Genomic DNA, 15,382 nt, shown 5'->3' with positions numbered 1-15,382 from the left:
GGCAGATGAGGTACCAAATCAAGAGACAGAGAAGGGTCAGCAGGCTGAGGTCAAACCAGAATATCAGGATGGAACAAAGGGAGAATCCGAAAGCGAGGTCAGGAAGCCAGGTCAAACACAGGAGACAAGATAACACTATACTGGAACGCTGGAGACTAGATAAACCAGTTGCTCTGGCACCCTAATGGTGTCAGAGCAGACTTTAAATAGGAAGTGATGACTCCTCATTGGTGGGCAGAGGATCGGCGGTCAGCTGTTCTGACCGCCGACAGGAACTTGGAAACGCGTCCCGTTGCTATGGCGATGGGCGCGCCTGCGCACCACGTCGCCGTAAGACGCGTCCCCGTTGCCTGGCAACGGGGCGCTCCAAAGACAGACGTCCGTCCCTGCTCGAGGAGGAGGCGCAGGGACGGCGTCTGACAGTACCCCTCTCCTTACAATTGGGGGTATCACTAGATACAGAATGATGTTTAAGGAAGTCTGCCAGTAGTCTAGGGGCATGCAAATCTTCTTTAAAGACCCAAGATCTCTCCTCTAGGCAGAAGCCTTTCCAGTGTACTAGGTATTGGAAACGACCTCGAACTTTGCGTTCAGCAAGAACTTGGCTAATCTCATATTCATTGCCCATAGTAGTGGAAATGGCCTGAGGAACAGTAGAGGTATGAACAAATTTGTTTAGGACCAGCGGTTTGAGGAGGGAAATATGGAAGGTGTTATGAATCTTCATCTGTGGAGGGAGTTGGAGTCGAACCGTAACTGGATTAATTACTTGAGTTACTGGAAAAGGTGCAATGAAACGAGGTGCAAGTTTCATGGAAGGAACCCGTAATTTTAGATTCCTGGTGGACAGCCACACTTTGTCCCCCACTTGGAGAGCCGGCACAACTCTTCTATGATGATCAGCGGAAGATTTATAATGCCGTCCGGATTTCAGAAGGTTCTCTTTGGTGGTAACCCATAACTTAGCCATATCTTGAGTCATGGCATGGGCGGCAGGAACCGTGGAGGAAGTAGAAGAGAACGTGGGGAGGGTAGGATGAGTCCCATACACAGTGAAGAAAGGAGAAAACCCAGAAGAACAATGGACATGATTGTTGTGTGTGAACTCGGCCTACGGTAGCAGAAGACTCCAATTAGACTGGTTATGAGATAAGAAACAGTGAAGGAACGCCTCTAGATCTTGGTTTACTCGCTCCGTCTGGCCGTTCGTCTGGGGATGATATCCAGAGGAGAACTTGAGAGCAATACCTATATCTTTGCAGAAGGCTCTCCAGAAGCGAGACACGAACTGGACGCCTCGGTCAGAGATTATTTCCAGAGGACACCCGTGAAGACGAAAGATTTCTTTGATGAAAACTTGTGCCAATTTGGATGCAGATGGAAGGCCTTTTAGAGGAACGAAATGAGCCATTTTAGAGAACCGGTCTACTGTGACCCAAATGGTGTCAAAGCCACTACTGGGTGGCAAATCAGTAATAAAATCCATCGAGATGCTGGACCATGGACGATCAGAAATCGGAAGAGGCTGTAACAATCCAGCGGGAGATTGTCTAGGCACTTTATTCTGGGCACAAATAGAGCATGAGGCTAAAAACTCTTGGACATCAGTACGGGCAGTTGGCCACCAGTAATGTCGTGATAACAGCGAGAGAGTCTTCTCAGTACCAGCATGACCGGCAAACCTAGAGGCATGAGCCCAGCGTAACGCCTTTAAGCATAGATGTGGTTCTAGGAAAGAACAACCCACTGGAGGAGTACAGGTGATGGCTACAATACAGGAGGGTTCAAACACTGGTGGAGGTACAGTAGTGGGTGAAGAATCGGAGACATCAAAAGAGCGGGAGAGGGCATCAGCTTTGGAATTGAGATAACCAGCACGATAAGTAAGAATGAGATTAAAGCGGGCAAAGAATGAGGACCATCTGGCTTGCCGGGGATTGAGACACCGAGCATCCCAGAGATAGATGAGATTCTTGTGGTCGGTGGATACAGTAATTGGATGACGTGCCCCCTCTAGAAGATGATGCCATTCTTCAAGCGCAGACTTCACCGCCAATAACTCTTTATCACCTATACCGTAGTTAGATTCGGAGGAAGTGAATCTCCTAGAAAAGAACCCACATGGCAGTAGTCCCCCTGAAATGGATTCTTGTGAAAGAACTGCCCCGACTCCTACTGCAGAGGCATCCACTTCTACCAGGAATGGTTTATCTTGATCCGGTTGAACAAGCACAGAGGCGGAAGAAAAGGCTTTCTTGAGTGCTTCGAAGGCGTCGATGGCCTCTGTGGACCAAACATGAGAATTAGCAGTTTTCTTAGTCAGAGCGGTAATTGGTGCGATGATAGAAGAAAACCGTGGAATGAACTGCCGGTAATAGTTGGCGAAGCCAATGAATCTCTGGGTAGCTTTCAGACCCATAGGTCTAGGCCATTTGAGGATGGCAGATAGCTTGACTGGATCCATCTGTAGACCGGACCCTGACACGATGTAGCCCAGGAAGGGAATCTGTGGCTTCTCAAATACACATTTTTCAAGCTTACAATACAACTTATTGGCTCGCAGACGAGACAGGACCTCTTTTACATGATCACGATGACTAGCCAAGTCTGAAGAAAAGATTAAGATGTCATCCAGATAAGCTACTACAGAGATGTAGAGAAGGTCTTGGAAAATCTCATTAATAAAAGATTGGAAAACAGCGGGGGCATTGCACAACCCGAAGGGCATGACTAGGTATTCGAAGTGGCCTTCTTTAGTACAGAATGCGGTCTTCCACTCGTCTCCAGAGCGTATACGGATGAGGTTATACACCCCCCCGCAGGTCTAGCTTAGTAAAGACCTTGGATCCAGCGATTCTATCAAAGAGCTCAGAGATGAGAGGTAACGGGTATCTGTTCTTTATGGTGATGGCATTCAATCGCCGGTAATCAATACACGGCCGTAGGGAACCGTCTTTCTTCTTGACAAAGAAAAATCCTGCGCCTGCGGGAGAGGAAGATTTCCTGATAAAGCCACGTTGAAGATTCTCAGAGATATAGGTGGTCATAGCAGTGTTCTCAGGGAGAGATAGAGGATAGATTCTGCCCTTTGGAAGTGGTTTATCAGGTAGTAATTCAATGGAGCAGTCCCAGGGCCGATGGGGGGGCAGAATCTCGGCTGCAGCTTTGCAAAACACATCTTGATAAGCAATATATGAAAGTGGTACTTCAACGTGTGGGGATATCAGATGACAAGGAAGAGAGGTCTGACCTGGTTTTAAACCAGACAAACAGGACTTAAAACATTGTGGGCCCCAAGAAGTAACCATCGCACGATTCCAATCAAATTGGGGTGAATGAAGCTTGAGCCAAGGTAATCCTAGAATGACGGTGTTGACAGAACGAGGAAGAACCAGGAACTCGATGACTTCAGAATGTAGCACCCCTACCGTCAGCCGAACAGGAGCGCAGATGTGAGAAACAGACCCGTTGGAGATCCGATTCCCATCTACCGCGGTGAGGAATAACGGCTGAGGCAATTTGATAGTAGCTAATTGGAGTTGCGATGCCAGAGTGGCGGAGATGAAATTTCCGGCAGAGCCGGAATCCACAAAGGCTAAGGTCTTAAAGGGGCCGACAGATGTATGCAAGGAGATAGGCATGAGGCAGTCATTGCTAGAAATGGTGTAGGGAGTAATAACTCCAACTTCTAAATCGGCCTCCCTTCCACCGATTAGGAGGGGGCGTTTCCCGGTCTCTTGGTACAAGATGAGATGGTATGACCAGGATCTCCACAATACAGACATAGGTTTTGCTTGAAGCGACGTTGACGTTCCTCGGCGGACAGCCGGGAACGGCCGATTTGCATCGGTTCTTCATGATGAACCGGGTTTTGAAACATGGGAGCAAGGCGAGTAGAGGACCGTCTGGAAGTGGCACGTTCCTGAGTACGCTCACGGAAACGTAGATCAATGCGATTGCATAAAGAAATCAGAGAATCCAAATCAGCGGGAAGCTCACGGGAAGTTAACTCATCTTTAACTCGGTCTGAGAGTCCTTGCCAAAAGGTTGCTACCAAAGCTTCGTTATTCCAACTGAGCTCAGAGGACAGAGTGCGGAATTGTATAGCATACTGCCCGACGGTCAGGGATCCCTGGTGGAGGTTAAGGAGACTGGAGGCAGCCGAGGAGATGCGTCCGGGCTCATCAAAAACCTTGCGGGAGGTTTCAATGAAGGTGGTGACGTTGGACAGCATAGGGTAATCTCGCTCCCACAGGGGGGAGGCCCAAGCAAGGGCCTGTCCGGATAATAAGGACATAATAAATGCCACCTTAATGCGTTCAGAGGAAAAAGATGCAGGATTACACTCGAAGTGGATAAGACACTGATTAAGGAATCCTCTGCATTTTTTAGGCTCTCCGTCAAACTTGTCCGGTGGAGAGAGTCTCAGGGCTGCTGAGGAAACCACTGCAGGAGAGGAGGAGGTGGCGGCGCCAGCCGCGGTAGTCACGGGAACGTTTGGAGCAGAAGCCATGGAGGCCTGGAGGGTCTCAAGACGAGTTGCTACTCCTTGGATACAGTGAAGTAACTGTGCCTGCTCCGCTTCTTGCTTCTCCACCCTATGAGCCAAGTGGAGTAGAAGGTCACGTGCAGAGGGTTCATTAGCTGAGTCGGTTGACATGGCCAGAGCAAACTGTCACAGACGTGACCTTAGTACCTGCAAGTATTGGCACTACTACACCAGGAGGCGCGGAGTCTAACACGCCGCTGGTGTTCACCAGGGACCCCCGCAAGGAAGTTTGGACTTAGCGGCAATGACGTGCAGGTCGCGGCCCTCCCAGGTAGCTACTTGCGAGAAATAGAGAGACACGTAGTCAAACAGGCAGAGTCAGGAACCAACCGGGCAGATGAGGTACCAAATCAGGAGACAGAGAAGGGTCAGCAGGCCGAGGTCAAACCAGAATATCAGGATGGAACAAAGGGAGAATCCGAAAGAGAGGTCAGGAAGCCGGGTCAAACACAGGAGACAAGATAACACTATACTGGAACGCTGGAGACTAGATAAACCAGTTGCTCTGGCACCCTAATGGTGTCAGAGCAGACTTTAAATAGGAAGTGATGACTCCTCATTGGTGGGCAGAGGATCGGCGGTCAGCTGTTCTGACCGCCGACAGGAACTTGGAAACGCGTCCCGTTGCTATGGCGACGGGCGCGCCTGCGCACCACGTCGCCGGAAGACGCGTCCCCGTTGCCTGGCAACGGGGCGCTCCAAAGACAGACGTCCGTCCCTACTCGAGGAGGAGGCGCAGGGACGGCGTCTGACAGTACCCCTCTCCTTACAATAAGATGACCATGTAAACATTGAGATGTTTAATGTCCAATTGCATTTACCATCAGCCTTGACCCATTCCTGAATGCCGTCTCTTTAAGCCCATACAGCCTGAGATTAGTGGTGAATTCATTTTTTTTTTAGAAGAAAAAAAACCTAGCTGGCCATCAATATTGCACTAGGAAAATAAAAAGCTAATTTTTGAGTACTTGCTGAGGTTCAGTGCAAATTTGTCACCTCAATGCAATGTTAGTAAATAAGCCGTGAGAGTGCAATTAATAATTGAAAGCAACAAGTTGGGGACATTAACAAAAATAACCAACTAGGGGGGGGGAATTCAATTCCCCCCGAATTAGCGCGGCGTTCAAGCTACTAAATTATTACGGTAATTTTAACCCAGCTTTCTGTTCGCAGCTCCCTGAGCCAGCGTTGAAACTACCGTAATAACGATAATTAAGCGCATTACCGTAATAACGTGCAGGCCGCGTTACTTTTATCTTCGGTAAATATAAAACCGGAAAATGGTTGCATGTGGCTTATTTTTTTGTAGTGTTTGAGCTTCAATGAAATAACTTGCACACAATGAGACAAACCTGTATTCTACAAAGCACTGAGCGGGTGATTCCAGGTTCTCCCCCAACTCTAGAGGCTTTCCCTAGAGAGAATAAAAGACACATTGAAATGGGAAGCACAAGTTTGCTACTTCTATTTCTGTTGCCTAGCAAAAAAAACAAAAAAAACAAAAAAAAACCAAAACAAAAAAACACGCACATGGGGCGTATTCAATTGTTCCTCCGGCTGCCGGAAAAACGAGCGCTCTAAAACTATTACCGTTTATACGGCAATTACTCGCTGAATTTCATCTCGCGCTCGTTTTTCCGGCGGCCGGAGGAACAATTGAATACCCCATTGAGTTTGTTAGGGTTAATTTCAAAATCAACCAGTTTTGCAATGAGCAATAAACCACTTTACAGTTAAATAAATAGGGTAGAATAGAGTGTATGTACCTTTTTTTAGATGTATTCGGCGGAGCGAGTTTATCAGAGATGATTTTCCCACATTGGGAATCCCAGTTACCATAATGCAGGTTTCTGGGGTCTGCGGGTATATTAAAAGATAAAAAATAAATCACACAGAAAAACATTTTTTATACATTGCAGATGATTAGCTTAGAGGATCACACCACAGCCCTACAAAAAGAAGGGAGCTGACAAAAAAAACCCCTGTAAGATTTTTTTTTTCATGTACGCACCTATATTAACTGCAACACAATCAAAAATTTATTAAGACGATGGGTGCACCACTCTCCTCCAACAGTACCGCAGAAGTGGAATGTGTTAGTGGGGTATTTTTAATACAAAACGAAGGCAAGGGGGTGTAAGGATACCAGATACTACTGCATTTTTTATTTTTGCACAAATCCCAATGCTTAAAACATGGAGCATCATATTACAATGAAAAGAAAAGTAACACATGCAATCCAGTTTTTTTCTTTGCCTGACCTCTGCTCTGTGAAATCGAGGATTGCATACAATGCGCTCTGTTATGGCTGGAACAATCTAAAATAAAAACAAACAAGAAAACAAAACAAAAACACAAATTAGGAGAATTTTGGCTTCATTTATAATAGAAATTCACATTAAAGCCTAAATATCAATTTTCAAAGTGCATCTGAAGATGTGGAGACAAAAAACGCATATCATAAAATGGACAACAAATGTGTTAAATGATGGTTAAGTAGAAAAGAGTGATATAATATAGCCAAGTACAGACATCCAGGACTAATAAGTCATGTTTTAAACTATCATTAAAGAAAAATTTTGCCTAACGTTAGTAACATAATTTTGTATTTGATATAAAACATGTTTGTAAAAAAAAAAAAAAAAAAAAGATTATGAGAATCAAAAACAGCTTTCATCTGTACATTTGAGCTCATGAGTCTCATGCTGGAGCTATTGGCATTAAAGGGATTTTTTGCCATATACGAGTAAGATCCATTCCAAAAATGGTACATTTTTTAAAATACATGTATGTATAATAGCAATGAAGCAGAGGAAATGTGATTTTATACGCACTCTTGGTCAACATAACCCAGTGCTTCAATTTGTGACATGTATATTTTACCCACCGCTCAACGGTCTGGGTTTGGTTGTGCTCACTTTTTACACTGTGGGGCCACATCTGCCTTCTGCCAAAAATGGTTTATCTATAACTAAATAAATCTGTCAGCAAACCTGGATGCATACGGTATGGGCCAGGTGTTTTACCAATCTTAATATTGTTTATTTACAAATGTACTGTTCCCTGAATTATGTAAACTGAATATTTGTCTCTGTAGATATGTATACATTATTATAAAGAACAACGGAACATGAAGGGAGGTTGGGATTCTACTAACCTGTCTGATGTTTTCTTCCCTAATGCAATCAGTAAAAATTACATTTCCAACTCCCTGTTTCTTTAGCTGTGAAATGATCCTCTGGAAGAAACCAAACAAAATAGTAAAACTTGGTACATGTAACTAAGTGCACAGCCTGCAAGTTTGTGCAACAATGCATCAAATACATGAAATCTGTTGACATTGTGCGGTTGTAATGAAACCACAAAACAAGTAGTTCACAATAGACTGTACCGCATATCTTACAAAAAGATTTTGTGGGGCCTCAGTTGGAGATGCACACTTCTGGTCTTACACAAGGCTAATTAAGTGAATGAAGCAAGGTATGACTTTAATGAGTACTATCTTACATACAGTGTACTTGCAAAACATTGAAATCAATAGAATATAGAAAAACATTAACTTGTTTACTTTGCATCACTGGTGACAAAAGTCTATTGGAAGTGGTAAATGGGGATTTTAAGACCCTGTGGATTTCCAATAAGAAAACTTATGTTTTCTGAAGGCATTATACACTCCTTTAGTGAGATGTTATATTGCATGGGAAGCCATGGGGATACTTTAGCATTCACACCTGAATCCAAGGCAGGGGGAGCAAAGGAGGGGCATCCAATTGTCTCAAAATGCACACCTCATCCCACATGCCTTTACGTACAAATGCTATGTTAATTATGATTGCTGTGTATTATATTATATACGCATCTTTCTTGTGTTATACGTTTACACTTTTCTTATTCATTTCCTGCCTATTTATGAAACATTTTTACCCAAAATCATGGGGAAACGGCTGTTTTCCCATGATTATGGCAACTTTAAGTATCTGTGTAATTTATCAAAACAAGAATGCAATCATAGATCTCTATAGGGACTTTTTACAATACTGTGAAAAAGCGCAAAATGCTACCACCATCTTCAGTTGGAATTAACCATTTCTAACTTACCGGAGACTGTAATCTCTCCGTAATTTGCATCTGTGCATGCGCTGCCTTTTGGCAGTATATGCCAGCCGGTCAAACATCGAAGTGATATCTTTTGCTGCTGCGGCTAAAGACATCCCTTGGAGGGTTGGGGGCGGAGCACTTCAACTGGGACTGCTGTTTTCGTAAAAGCTGTCCCGACTGAAGAATAATAATAAATGGCTCCGAAAAATTGAAATCAAGATTGAAAATTATCTGAGCATAACCCTGATAATTAGTAAATATGCCACTTAGGTTGTGGTTAACTTTTATTTATTTTTTTACATTTTGATGAGACGGGTCTGCCAGGTCCATCTTGTTGAGTATAAGCAGGTGAGGTTTAATACCAAGGTATTCTTTAAAGAGAGGGTTTCGACCACATAAAGGGATGTTTTCTAGTCAAGGAAAGTCAAGATACCTAGAAATGTTTATATTTATCACACATAAATACCAGAGAAAGCAGCCACCACTCTGTAAATAGCTATGTTTGAATATTAAACACTCATAAACCTGCATGCAATCACAATGTTCAGGAGACTTGTTTTTTGGTTGTTTCAGTTCTAAACCTCTACTATGACACTTTTCTATGGTTCATAGAAAAGCAGTTTCCATTTGCAAGCTAAGAAAAGACTATATTCCAATACAACATTATACAATTCAATGAATGTTGATATATTTGGCTGGTAGGTAAACAGCAGTGCTAAAAGGTAGAGATTAGTAAAACATTTGGAACTGGCACTTCACCATGAAACCAACCCAGGCTGTCTAGCACTGCAGCATTTTTTTTATTATTATTTTTTTTTGGGGGGGAGGGGGGGTGACATGCTGTCCACTTCTTTTATATATTTATTTTTATTGCATTGCCTGATGGCACAGTACATGAGGACTGGCAATGTAATAGCTGAACTCAAGGACTGTATAACTGATATTTTACACAACTGTGAGATGGCCTGTACCACCATGAAACTCGATTCATGTGAAATTTTGTAAGATTTCACTCATCTCCATTTACAGGATATTAAGAATCCACCTGAACAGATTTAAATGAGTATGTGCCATCCTTGATGCAAGAACAATCGATCCCAAATAAATTTCTGAGATATACAGCATTCATCAGGGATACATATATAGGCATACACCCAGACGTTACACTCTGAATGTGCAAGTGCATTGGCTTAAATTTTGCAGATAAAAAGGATATTCTGGCATCATGTACTTCCACAATACAGTCAACTTTGGTAAGATTAGCCCTCATCTGTTTGATCCCTGTAGGAGAAACAGTAAAATTAGTCAGATGATATATCCTATGGTAATGAAGTTACACTTATTTTATTTTATGTATTTCTGAATCATTTGATACATTTCCAGTTTTCAAACATGGTCCAAAGATTATAAAGTTCCTCCTTAAAACAATATCTTTTACAGAATGCAATAAAGAATTACTATGCAGGGGCGCACGGAGGATTGTCCCCCGACCCCAAAAAAAACCCAAAAAATCCCAACCAGCGCGAGAGCTACTGCGCATAAGCTCCATTTAGGCAGCGCTGGCCTATACAGCAGCAGCGGCGCTGTCAAAGAAGCGTCCGCGGTGGTGCTGTGTACACTACAGCACCGCCGCGGCTGCTGTATAGGACAGTGCCGCTATAGTGGCCATTTAGTTAGCCATGGGGGGGGTTTCTGGAGACTCAGAAACTCCCCCTGCGTACGCCACTGCTATGGAAAGAACCTGAAGCAGAATGTGAGCACTTGTAAAAGATAAAAAACAGAAAAACATTGTAATGCAGAGGTATTTCACTGTCCCTCACTCATCTTTCTGTGTGTATTAATTTAGATATTACTAAAATAAAATGATTTGTACCCCTGCTACAAACTAAAAGTGTGTTTTTCTTTATCAACTGTGTGTGTATATATATATATATATATATATATATATATATATATACATATACACATACTAATCCCAAAGTCTGCATTTTTTTTGAGCATAGTTTAAGCCTATAAACATATAAACATACTGTGCGTCTATAAATATATTAACAACCCTCACACCTACAGATGATAGCTAGAATCGGACTGGTTGCTATAGGCAAGACCTGCACTTTTCCTTTTTAGAAGTTATGACACATTTATCCCTTGTCTTTTTAACACATAGCTTTCGATTTGAACACTGACATAGTCATAGGAGTAGAGAGTAAGTCTAGATTACATTCGAGCATAGATCCAACCTGGATTTTATAGCTGCAGGTATGCTTTGTCTTTTCCTTTCCCAGACTTCTTGCCAGCAAAACACTGCATCATGCATTATCCATAAGTGCCATGCATTCATGTACAGAATATGCGCAAAGGCATAAAAAATGAAAGTGGTCCCAAGCAAAAAACATTTCCACATGCAGTTGTGGCATTCTGCCAATAAAAAAAGTTTTTAAAATGAAATATACACTTTCATCCTGAATGTTTTTTCGATATCCATATACATGGGAGAATCTGCTGACTAAGGTCTCATACACACTGGCATTAAACTGAATGGCTTAAGCACATTTAAGATATATCATCAAAGTCTGGTAAACTGTGATGGGGCTCAAACAAATGAGGTAAGCAATGGACATGTACACACACCCAGTTTCTGACAAGCATTATCTTTGAGCTTACTGAACTTAATCTTGGGGCACTGATCCTCTTTAGGGTTATCTGGTGAGTGTTCTCAAAGAAGGGAATTCCAATGAAAAAGTATGCATAAGTTAAGGATAAAAGAAAAGTGGGTAAAAAAATATGCATTATATATTTGGGTATTGATTATTCCCACTAAGGAAGCCAGAAACACTGTCAAAATGTGTATGGACATACAAGTACCAATCTTATTTCAGTCACTTGTTACATTATTTGTTTTTGCCCAAACATATAATTTATTACCTTTAACCTATATTTTTGTTTTCATTTTTCAGGGAACTTACTCTTTTGATAACATTTACCAGACAATCCTAAAGAGAATCCCCGCACAGAATATTTGCCACTGCATGGTACCAATACATTGTTTAACCAGCACTGCTTATCTTAAATACCCCTAGTATCACATGAGCTGCATATCTGATATGGCTGATGTGTGTATATATTATCAAGTTTCACAAGCATTCTGTAGCTGAAACATACCTATTGTTACCTCACCAGCACAGTATATGTACTAGTCAATAGGGACCTGCTCGATTAATTTGGCCATAGAATATTAAATGGAAGGTATGTCTATAGCCCTCCAGTTGTAGTGTTTCCTGCTGGGACCACAACTCTATGGGTGCACAATTTGATTTCCCCAATAGTTGTACACCTGGTCTCTTTTAGTGTACTTAGCACATCTATAGTCCCGGCTCGACAATAAACAGCGCAAAAGCACTATTCTGAATACAGTTATGTTTCTGAAGCTACAATAACAAAGCTGCAAGCTACCAGTTGCCTACAAATGAATTAGGAGCCTATTTAATATTAACTGGGTTTTTGCCCTGTTAATTATCATCTGTTATCGCAACAACGATAGATGAATTTTCAGGACAATTTAATAAACAAGCCATGCTGTGAAAGCACATCCGATAGGAGGCTGTTCCGGCGATGACTTTATTTCTAATGAAGACTTCATGTTCTGACCAGAGGGTATATTTACTAAACTGCAGGTTTGAAAAAGTGGAGACATTGCCTATAGAAATCAATCAGATTCTAGTTATCATTTATTTTGTACATTCTACAAAATGACAGCTAAAATCTGATTGGTTGCTATAGGCAACATCTCCACTTTTTCAAACACAGTTTAGTAAATATATCCCCAGAAGTCTTTACTGGGCAAGCATGGTTTCCATTTGCAGTAAACAGTGCAGGGAAGAGCGGCAACTCTGCTGGAGAGGGATCCAAAGAGCCCTCTTCTGCAATGCTCTTCCCATAGGATTGAATGGCTAATGTCATCTTCACGCAGCATTCACCATAGAGGACAAGCACAGAAAAGCTAAGCTTTTCAAAGCTTGATAAAATTAATACTATGGAGACTGCAGTTTAATGCAGTAGAGATAGATCTCCTGCATTACAATTTTTTGGGAATAAAGATTTCACTTAAAACTGATTAAACTACGTGGAAAAGGCAGTTTCTGCAGGGTGTAAGGTTCCATAAATAGGCCCCTTAGATTGTTGGGGAGGTGATCGCCCCCCTATGGATCCACAACACTAGAAACGTCTCTTATAGGGCACTAGTTTTAGTATTTCCTAAAGTTTAACAAATGGCAAATACGGTCCTGATACTAAACATAGTATCAATGTGTCATGAAAGACAAGGTCTTTGGCTGGATTTCGGCTTGCATGTCAGTAACACAAGATAAGCTGATCTCTCACCCTTAGCCATATGCCCCGGGAACCAGTGCGCCACCACCTGCTCTCCAAAATCATATGGCCGGCGAAGGAGAAGCGTAAGCCTCATCCTGAGCGGTGCCTGGTAATAAATAAGATAAACCTCAGTTACAGCAAACTTATTTTTACTGGGGGACTCAAATCAAGACGGCACCTGCATGCATGCACAATAGCATCCCCTAGAAACATTACACTCAAACTATCAGTTCCTACGTTAAATAACTTGCCTCCGTGCTCGTTCGCGTCACTGCTTGTCACTTACTAACACTGCGCGATCCCGCTCATTCTCACAGTCGAGCCCCCGGTGCATTGCCAATCAGTCAAAACCCCAATAGTTAGTCCTTCTATTACAAGTGTGTAAGTTGTAGGTGATGGACACACAACCAAGAATGCAGAGGAATGGATGTTGCAGCAGAGGTGAAATTGAGAAAAGTCTCCCCACTAACGTAAAGCTGCCTCTGTGGGCTAGTAATGGTTGACCCAATTTAAATCCTCTGCTTGGCTCCATTATTTTTTAATACTGTAGATGGTGCTGTATATAGTTGACATCGGGTACAGTCTCTGCACTTGCTTAAAGCACGAGTTTCCTCAGTGGGTAAGTAACCAGGTGCCCTATGAGCAGTGTTAGTAGAGTTCTTGATTACAATCCCCTTATTGTTTGTTTCAGTACTTTGGCTTTTGCAGCAGCTGAAGAGAGTCTTCACTTAAGTCCATTTGCGAGCTGTATGTTGCATGAAATTACTCTGTGCATGCCAGTGGCAGGGCCGTAACGAGGGTGATGTGGGCGGTGCCGTCGCCCAGGGCGCAAGGCTAAGTGGGCGCAGCAGCCGCCCGCTACCTGCCTCCATACCTTCAGCCCTTAAGTTCCGCTTAAGGGCTGAAGAGAGAGAGAGATATAGTAACTTACAAAAGTCTGATGCTTCTGCCCATAAGTTCCGATGCGTTCCACTGCCGAACTTCCTGTCAGTGGAACTGCGGAACTTATGGGCAGAAGCATCAGACTTTTGTAAGTCTCTCTCTCTCTCTCTCTCTCTCATTTCTGAACAGATGCTTTGCTCTGGCTATTTTGACTGAGCGGTTAATATGATTTTGGATGCTTAAAGTTGTGTTCTTTCAGAAAGTGTTGGGAGAACTGTATATGAATGAATGTTTTTAGTGTGTGCCATGTATTGGCGTCTCGGTCTCTCTCTCTCTCATTATATGAAGTAAATTCATACTATTAAAAGGATTTCAACCCCCCCTTAAATTCATGCCCACTACAGTTTATGTACTTAAGTGCATGCATATATATATATATATATATATATATATATAAAATAATTTTTTCAGTAAAGTGCTAGCCACACCCACTTGTCAAATGCCACTCCCACTTAGATGGGAGGCGCCGCTGCCCTGTCTCGCCCAGGGCACTAAAATGTCTAGTTACGGCACTGGCCAGTGGTGAATGTGTTTAAAACACAATCAGAGAGGCCGGGCAGCACACTCTCCCTGCCTGTCTCTGCCAAACGGACCTGCACATAGTGTCAAAAAGGGGGCGGGGACTAAATCGCCGCTGGTGCTTGATCCGCCCTTGGTGCTTGCTCAAAAATGTACATTACGCCAATGAACGCAGATGATTTGCATGCAAATCATATGTGAATGACACTGCTACTTCCTACTACTTAAATAGCCGAACGGGTGTTGGAAAGGGGTGGTTGATCATAAGTAAGGTCAGGGACAGGCTGGGCTGGGGGAAATGGGGGTATCTGCCCCCTGTGCTGGTTCCATAGTGCGCTACCTTGGGCTGGGTCACTGGGCCACCTGCATTTTTTCCTTTAAAATGCGTGCCACTATATAGCACAGAACATTTGTATGCAAGTAAGAAAACCTATAAAAAAAATGAATTGTGTGTACAGTATGCATTAAGAGCATTCTGATTCATGTATTTAATGTAAAAAGAAAAAAAATATTCTTTAAAATGTTTTTTTAACGATTATAGTATGATGCTGGGGAGAACACTGGAAGAGTATCTTGATAATCCACTTGGGTTTAAATATGGGCGCACATATGCTCAAGTTCCTTGTTCGTTTTAAAAAAAATTCTACATACGTAGAGGTTGCATGTGAAGATGAATCAGGCCTACAATGCGTAAGTGGAAAGTCTTTACTCAATGTCTTCAGCTAGGTTGCTGTAACTAAAAAGGGATTTGAACTACGGTCTCCACTATCACTTCCCACAGAAAACCAGAACACTAGCCCACTGAGCTAACTCATGAGCAGCAAAGAACTTATTTTAAATCTCCTTTTTTTAGCACTTTAAATATTGCACCAAGCTGTTTCATAGCATTGAGAAAACTATCAC

At 42.6% G+C, this 15,382-nt stretch overlaps 1 protein-coding gene across 1 annotated transcript in view; it reads right to left on the bottom strand.

Moving 5' to 3' along the window:
• Positions 1-13,221, bottom strand: part of MTG1 (mitochondrial ribosome associated GTPase 1) — a 56,337-nt gene extending 43,116 nt beyond the window's left edge. The window contains exons 1-7 of the mRNA XM_075217181.1: positions 13,028-13,221; positions 9,864-9,928; positions 8,948-9,052; positions 7,707-7,787; positions 6,811-6,867; positions 6,316-6,406; positions 5,902-5,963 (exon numbers count right to left, since the gene is read on the bottom strand). Of these exons, the coding sequence (XP_075073282.1) occupies positions 5,902-5,963; positions 6,316-6,406; positions 6,811-6,867; positions 7,707-7,787; positions 8,948-9,052; positions 9,864-9,928; positions 13,028-13,112 (546 nt within the window). The 5' untranslated portion in view covers positions 13,113-13,221. The remainder of the gene's footprint in view (positions 1-5,901; positions 5,964-6,315; positions 6,407-6,810; positions 6,868-7,706; positions 7,788-8,947; positions 9,053-9,863; positions 9,929-13,027) is intronic.
• Between the last annotated feature and the right edge of the window lie 2,161 nt (positions 13,222-15,382).

This window comes from Mixophyes fleayi, chromosome 6 (assembly GCF_038048845.1).
Source record: "Mixophyes fleayi isolate aMixFle1 chromosome 6, aMixFle1.hap1, whole genome shotgun sequence".
NCBI classification, from domain to species: Eukaryota; Metazoa; Chordata; class Amphibia; order Anura; family Limnodynastidae; genus Mixophyes; species Mixophyes fleayi.
The sequence above is the reverse complement of the archived record's forward strand: the minus strand, read 5'-3'. Positions and strand labels throughout refer to the sequence as shown.